General features: G+C 44.1%; 1 protein-coding gene across 1 annotated transcript; it reads left to right on the top strand.

Moving 5' to 3' along the window:
• The first annotated feature begins 1238 nt into the window (after positions 1-1238).
• On the top strand, positions 1239-6449 carry esd (esterase D/formylglutathione hydrolase). The gene is made up of 9 exons (XM_018671151.2): positions 1239-1383; positions 2660-2734; positions 2857-2945; positions 3306-3404; positions 3947-4071; positions 4149-4268; positions 5080-5178; positions 5265-5432; positions 6230-6449. Exons 2-9 carry the CDS (start codon positions 2667-2669, stop codon positions 6308-6310), a joined length of 849 nt encoding a protein of 282 aa, XP_018526667.1. The 5' UTR covers positions 1239-1383; positions 2660-2666; the 3' UTR covers positions 6311-6449.
• Positions 6450-8047: the final 1598 nt, after the last annotated feature.

An 8047-nucleotide genomic window follows, 5' to 3' on the forward strand; every position in this document is an offset into this window, starting at 1 on the left:
ATTAGGACCTTTTTCAAAATAACTGTGACTATTATCATTAGTTATTAACTTTGTTAAAAAGATCAGTTTGCGTCTGTCAGCCGTGTCAGTTGTCGTGGAGCTGGTGCACCGTGCTCATGGGCACTTCAGCGGGTTAGAGTTCAGTACCTGTGTCCAGGTGAGGGGCAGTGGAGGTTTGTCTCTGCTTTGGACTGTGCATGACAGAGGTGATGAACAGTAACGTGTGACCAATTCAGTTTTAAACAGGCTCGTGGCTGCAGGCTGAACCATAATCATGTTGAGAGTGGAGGATGCTGAGGGAATTTAATCTGTGGTTTTCTTTGGAGGGTGCAGGGGGAGGGGAGGTGGATGATTTGAAATGGTCTAATTTAGGAAGCACAGCAGCAGAGACAGACAGGACACGAGTATTAATGTACTGTGTGTGTGCATGAGTAAATTATTTACAGGCTGAAGTTCGCCGAGGAAACCGATGATATGGAGACCGAGGGTGGAGCAGATGGAGACGGATGGAGCTGCAGGGAAACAGAATTACACAGGCAGATAAAGACAGACAGGTTTTATGTGATGAAATGAGGCTTTCTCTCACAGTGCAGGGTTTTTGGGAAAGTGGTTACCAATGGTTACAGACGGCCACGTTAGAGGACGAGCAGGTAGATAAGAGAAGGTCAATGACGGATGTGGTAAAGTTTTATACACAACACAACAGCTCTCTAAGCAAACACACATGCCTCTACTGAAGCCAGACAACCCTCAACATGCAGCTCTTATGTCCAACCTCCTCCTGAATTAAATGAAATCCACCCAGATCCCCACCAGAATTCATTAATCCTGCTGACAAACAAATAAACAAACAGACAGGTGACAATATAACCTGCTTGGTAGTTAGCCTCTTTTCTTTCCCATGAATCATCTCATGACCCTTTGAAGGAGCCTGACCCCTAGGTTGGGAACCACTGGACTCTAAACCATCTATAAGGTAGTTACAGGTCCACCTGGAGAAGCTACAACAGTAAAATACTTATGTACTTTTACTGCAGTAGGGTTTTGAATGCAGGACTTTTCTGTGTAATGCAGTATTTTTAAACTGTGGTATTTGTACTTTTACTTAAAGGTTGTGAGTACTTCTTTATTTACTCTCTTAAGAACCAAAAATGAGTAAACAAACATTAGTTGTGTTTTCCTGAACACCAGCGCCATCTTGTGTCTGAGCGCGTACGTTACGTCTCAGACGTAAACTATGGAAGGGGGGAGGCTCCCGTGACGTCACCACGCTCTGTCCCCTGACGTTGTCAGAACTCTGGACCCTGTGGACTGCACCGGCGGGGAAGTTAGCAAACCAGTGATTCAAACACAGTTTTCCTCTAAATACCGCGGTTCAGTCAGGTATGAAGATGCAGTTATGACTTTATTTTGCTGATTTGCTTCGTCCACGAGCCGTAAAGCACTTTAGCTTCAAGTACATACTCGTAAATAGCAGCTAACGATTTTTGCTAACTTGATTTGCTAAAGCATGCACGCCCCCGGTGATGTGGTGTAGCCGAACTCTGTTCTAAATCTGACCACTTTGTATTTCCCGCGGTTATAAATCACAGTCAACGTTATGTGAGCTTCTAAAACATAATGTTTTCGGAGCTGACAGCGGTTTTGAGTAATTCGGCGTATGAATGATTAATCCTGCAGCACGGTGTTTGAATGAATAGTCATTTTTTGTGTGTGATTCAGGCAGTTGGTGGTGGTGTAATTGATTGACCGGGGCAGTGACAGCTGCTCGGATTGTTTCTGTCCGTGTCCAGGCTGAATGAGAACTGTGACTTTGTGAGTCATTTAGCTCCATTTATAAGTCAAAGTAGATGTTATTCAGCGCAGATTCTCCCCCTGTAAACTGCAGAGTTCACTGAAGTTAAATTACGTTCAGCTGATAAAGGCTCACTCAGCTACTGATTTACAGGAGGTCACACCAAGTTTACTATTTTTACATGCAGCTGTATCCACATGCATGTTTCTGTAAAGCTGTCAGTGTTGGAGAAACTGTATTTATCCACCAGTGGGAGCCAAGATTTCACCTGTTTACTGAGGTTTTATGAAATATAATCATAGAGGTTTGGTTTAAGAAGTTTTCCCACAGGACAATAAAACAAATCAACATATATTCACTGCTTTTTGGTAAAAGTTCGTCATTGCAGGGCTATGTTATGTGACACTTCTCAGCTTATTGGCAGATCTTCATGTTTTTTATTTATTTAAATTTTGTCAAACCCAAAGACAGAAAGCTGCGATTCATCCAAACCTACCCAGAACTTTTTTCAGACTGTTCCACTCCACACCAGCAGGTGGCAGCAACACAGAAACAATGAGACTATAGATAAAGGTGGACAGGCAGAGTTTTGTCCTCTGGATATCATCTTCAGTATGAAAACTCAGTAAGGCCTGGACTCTGTCTCAGATCAGACCCTAGCTCCTGAGGTTGAACACAGCTTCAGTTAACATGACTCAGAACAGCTGAATCTTAACAGGAGTCAGTGATAGTTCAGGCAGCTGCAGAGGACTCCACGTGTTTTCAGAGCAGAGTGGTTTAACAAGGCAACACTAACTCACACTAAGTTCATGATGTGTGTGTCACCAGTTTGACCAGTGAAATGTTGCTGCTGTGTGTCTACAGATCAGAGATGGCTCTCACTCAGGTGTCCTCCAACAAATGTGCCGGTGGTTTCCAGAAGGTTTTCGAGCACGACAGGTGAGAGCGACGACACACACACCTGTGGCCTCCACTTCAGAAAACACAGAGGACTTTAACACCTGTGGTCTGATGTGTTGGAAGAAGAAGAAGTTATAAAGTCGTTTGTGTCTGTGTTTCAGCACGGAGCTCAAGTGTAAGATGAAGTTTGCCGTCTACCTGCCTCCAAAGGCCGAAACCGACAAATGTCCCGTCATGTACTGGCTCTCAGGTGAGTCTGAGACAATCTGAGACAATCTGAGACAACCATTAGATGTTTTCACTGTGGACAACATGTCAGTTTGTCTCTGTCTGCTCCATCTGTGATGAGACATGAAGATAAATCTTCCAGATAACACAGCGGTCATCAGACATTATTTGTACAGCACTTTGTAACATACAAACATTGCTTTACGCAGTTAGAAACAATAATCCTCAAAACTAATAAACAATAAGTGATCATGTTGTAAATAAAGGAGGCAGTTTTCATCATTGTTTCCTGTTTGTATGTGAAGCAGCAGCTGTTGTTGTTGTTGATGATGTTGTTGTTGTTATTGTTGTTGATGATGATGTTGTTGTTGTGTGTCTGCAGGTCTGACCTGCACTGAGCAGAACTTCATCACTAAAGCTGGGAGTCAGCTCGCTGCTGCAGAGCACGGCATCATCATCGTCGCCCCTGACACCAGCCCACGTACGTCCACACACACACACACACAGAGGGTCACATGTTTTCAGGGCTAATATCACAGAACCTTTCTGACCTGCTGGCCCTCCATCTTACCTGTGTGGTAACCATGGTAACCAGGGTTAGGACCTTCAGACGGGACAAGCTTCTTGAACAACCTGTCCTGACTTTAATCCATACAGCTGCTGTGCTTCTCCAGCCAACAGCCTGTCTCCAGGTGGAGCTGATTCACTGACAGTCTGATGACACTAACGATGTGTCGCCACGCGATAGGTCGTCCTGAACTTCTCGTCTTAATCGACATCATTTTTATCGTGATCCCAGATCGTTTTATCGCCCAGCCCTTCACCAACACTGAGCAGAAAGTTTCAACCTGAAGCTGTGATCAGGTTTCGATCGTCTCGGTCTCGGCTGTAGAGCGTGTTGACACAGACTGACGCCATCTTGTTTTTACATTGTTGAGTGTCAGACTCAGGAACTCGTCACTTCTTCCTGCTGGAAGGTGTCTGATTGGCTGATAACAGCCCTCTGTGCTGTATCTGCCTCAGGTGGCTGTAACATCGAGGGGGAGGACGAGAGCTGGGATTTTGGGACCGGAGCTGGTTTCTACGTCGACTCCACCCAGGACCCCTGGAAGACCAACTACCGCATGTACTCGTACGTCACAGACGAGGTACGATCTCCGTCCTCTGCTTTAATTGAACAAACCTCATCTTTAAGCCCGGCTCATCATCGTCTGTCTTCTCTCAGCTCCCCAAACTGATCAACGCTAACTTCCCCACCGCCCCAGACAGGATGTCTGTCTGCGGTCACTCCATGGGCGGACACGGGGCGCTCATCTGTGCCCTGAAGAATCCTGGGAAATACAAGGTACTGCTGCATGTCACTGAGCGAGACGGTGGAGGGTCAGAGTTCAGTTTCCTGTAAGAGATCACTTCATCGTGTTTAGGTTGTTGTAGGAACGTGAAGGAATTTCTTTCATCTACTATTAGCGATAAATAGTTGGTTAAAAATCAATAACAGTGTCTGTAGGAATGGACACAATCAATGATTGATTATTGATCACTAAGAATATTGTTGATAATGTGTCGTGAGTCTTGGAGTAAAATGTGTGGCAGGAGGCAGTTAGTGTTGAAGGTTTGAAACCCACTGATGTTTTCTGTCGTTCTGCTCCGACAGCTGATTCTCCTTCACATTAAAAGTCAACGTTTGTTCAGTTTTTATAGGAAATAATTCAGCTCTTTATGATCTTAGATCGTTGACCTGCAGGTTTACGCTCACTGAAGGAACTGCATTTTTTAAACGTTTTTTAAAAAATCACTGATGCTCCCAATGCTCTGTGTTCTTTAAAGAGAAAACTGATTGTGTTCAGTGGAGGAGAAGGTTGTGTTCTCTCCCCAGGCATTTCAAAGTAAAGCAGTAATCGCAGTAATACTGTGATATTTCTACTGAAGGTCATCATACGGACTCACCGTCACTGAGCAGTCTGTGTTTGTGTCGAGCGTCGTAGCTGTGGTTTGTTAATGTGTTGGGTTTAAACTCTCTGTAGCAGCCTGTTTTAATGGATAATTGATCGTTAATTTTCCTGATGAACGATCGAGGAAGTGTCTTCAAATGTCCGTATGTAAAGTGCAGTGAGATGACGTCTTCTGTGTGAGTTGAGCTGGTGTTTGTGCTGCAGGCTGTGTCTGCCTTCGCTCCCATCTGTAACCCGATGCAGTGTCCGTGGGGACAGAAAGCCTTCTCGGGATACCTGGGCTCTGACAGATCCACGTGGGAGGTGAGAACACCGAGGTCCTGATGATGACAGCATTACACCCTGAGCTTCTCACCACGTCTGATCACGTGACTCTTGTCTGTTTTCAGGTGTACGATGCCACTGTGTTGGCGGGGTCGTACTCCGGACCTCAGCTCGACATCCTCATCGATCAAGGCCGTGACGACCAGTTCCTGTCGGCCAGCCAGCTGCTGCCCGACAACCTGATCGCCGTCTGCTCCGAGAAGAAGATCCCCGTTGTCTTCAGACTGCAGCCGGTCAGTTCCTTTAACCCTGTCAAAGTAAAAGCGCAGATTGTTTTATTTTTCAGATGAAAGATTAATTATAACATCAGATATGACAAGTGGCTGTAAGATGGTTCAAAAATGAACTTTTATGACAAGAAATGCACCAAACAGTTCAAACAGTCTGAGAAATATGAGTCTGCCTCTCATGTTAAATCAGATTTTAACAGCATGTTCGCTTATCGTGCTCAAACCCTGACCTCCAGCCTTTACAATTCAATCTAATTCAACTTTATTTATCCCTGTAAGAGTCCCTGTATGCAGCCACATCTGATACACTGTGAGTAGGAAAGAAAGAAAAACTGATTCATTAAACTAAAATAGGTAAGAAATAAGTAGAAATGTCTAAACAACAACTGAGGCCATACTAAAGCAGAAAAACAGAAACAATAAACTCATATGCAGAAATAATAATGTGATGTTAATTGTAATCCTTGTCACTGTAGAAGAGTGAATGAATTCATCATTAAAGCAGCAGCAGAAAATCAGGCTTTTATTTTCTCAGTGGAAAGGAAGTTTTTCTAACCATGTGCTGCCACCATGTGGCCTTATGAACAAAGTGCTTTATGTCCAGTCTGTTGAATGTAGAGAGTCTTCTGAGTCTGAGTCAGTTGTTGTTTCAATGTTCATGTGGTCACCAGAGTTTTGCGAAAACAAAATATTTTCAGACCTAACCTGGGAGTGGAGGTTGTAACAGGTATTTCTTGATGTTTCACTAACGCATTAACATTTACTTAGAACAACAGTTAACGTGGTGTTTCCTCCTGCAGGGCTACGACCACAGCTACTTCTTCATCTACTCCTTCATCAACGACCACATCAAGCACCACGCCAAGTACCTGAACGCCTGAACGACGCCAGACGCTCTGTCAGACACGCCTTCAGCCTCTACAGCACTTAACTGATTTTTTAAAAGCAAACGTCAGATATCTGAGGAAACTTCCATGTGAACATTACCCTTTCAGAATAAAATCCTCAGTTATTCATGTGCATGTTTTGTCCTTACTGATGATCTGATGGTTTCCTGGCAGAGGTTTGAGTCCTGAGGAGAAAAATCACAAACATCACCAACAGTTTTAACTCTCAAAATAAAAGCACAGAGGGTTTCTGGATGTTTATGTTTGATTTGTACACAAAGACAAAGCTGCTCTGACTGGATGGAAATGTGCATTCATCAGTTTAAATTTGAACTGAATTCGAGTTTCTCATGTGACACTGACTGAGCTGAACAGAGAATTCATTAACAAAGTTAATAAACCTGAACCTGATGTTGACCCTAGACCTCGAGGCAGCGCCGCCCCAAACAAATGTCTTGCCCCCTCAAATCCAACATGTAATCATTAAGAAAACACAGTTTAACCGCTTAAATAACAAAATGTATGTGTTTAAAGTTAATGCAACTATTCGCAGTAGTTTAAAAGTTCTCCATCTCATCTCTGTATCCCTCCGCGCTCTCTCCCTCTGTGTGCGTACCTGTGTAGCGTCACAGGCTGCACTTCCGCCCTCAGTAAATATCCAATCATCCATGATGATGTATTATAGGACCAATCAGAGGCGGTTGCTAGGGCAGAACAGAGTCAGCTGGCCAATCGGCGTTTTTTCTGCCGTTGTTGGCTTGCGTGTGTTGCCATTGGCTGCGTCGTGTGTCGTCATCGATCCTCTGGGAGCAGAGAGGCGGAGAAACGAAGCCGGAAATCAGTTTAAAAGCAGCGTTTGGACCGTTACCTCTGTTTGTCAGTGCTGTGAGAAAACTGAATCCCAGAGGAAGCCTGGATGTTAAAACAGACACTGGAGCTGCTTTTTATCAAATAAGAGTGAGACTGGACGCTGAACACACCTGCGGGGTGAAGGTAAGGCTAAGGAGCGAACTAGCTAGCGTTAGCATTAGCCTTCTGTTTTAAAGACGTATTTTGACTTGAATTCCTCTTTGGGTGGTTTTTATCTCGTGGGTCAGAGCGTGTTTGTGTCCGTGACATGAGCTGTGGTCTCCCAGCGTGGACGGAGAAAACAACAGCTCCTGATAGTCCGTTTAAATCCCTGTCGTATTTGTTTACAGACACTTTACCGACATTGTGAATCACTTTGTAACTTTGTGTTTCATCCTGGTCATTTTAATTCAGTTTATACGCTCTGTCGTGTTGTTGTCATCTGTTGTGTTTATTTGTGGTCATTTTGTTTCGTATTGCGTCTGTACCTGGCTGCTTTACACCTGGACGTCAGCGTTAACATTACCTGTGAGCGTTAGCATTAGCCTTCTCTGTAAGTGATGCATTTGCGGCCTTTCCCTTTTTGTCGTCGTTTTTATTTGCGTGGGTTAAAGTGTGTTTGTTTCTGTGACTGTAGCGGTCCTGACATGAGTTGCTATGGCAACTGTCTGTTTGTCTGATTGTCATGTCGTTGTGATCATTTTGTGTCTGTTTGTGTCTTTACTCGGTTGTTTTCCATCTGTTCCGCTGCTTCTTTGTCTCTTTGTGGTCGTTGTTACTGCGTCTCTGTAGTTCTGTCTCCTGATCATTTGACATTTCTCTGAGGTTATTTTTGGTTTCATTGTGGCAGTTCAGTTTCTCGTTGTGATTGTTCTGAGTCTC

Source organism: Lates calcarifer, unplaced genomic scaffold (assembly GCF_001640805.2).
Source record: "Lates calcarifer isolate ASB-BC8 unplaced genomic scaffold, TLL_Latcal_v3 _unitig_729_quiver_737, whole genome shotgun sequence".
Classification (NCBI taxonomy): Eukaryota; Metazoa; Chordata; class Actinopteri; family Centropomidae; genus Lates; species Lates calcarifer.

What these genes read in the sequence shown, in the direction of transcription:
- esd (XM_018671151.2), top strand. Translation starts at nt 2,667, where the DNA reads ATGGCTCTCACTCAGGTGTCCTCCAACAAATGTGCCGGTGGTTTCCAG. An exon ending in AAGGTTTTCGAGCACGACAG is followed by an intron (nt 2,735 to 2,856) that starts GTGAGAGCGACG and finishes TCTGTGTTTCAG; the next exon opens with CACGGAGCTCAAGTGTAAGA. An exon ending in AGAATCCTGGGAAATACAAG is followed by an intron (nt 4,269 to 5,079) that starts GTACTGCTGCAT and finishes TTTGTGCTGCAG; the next exon opens with GCTGTGTCTGCCTTCGCTCC.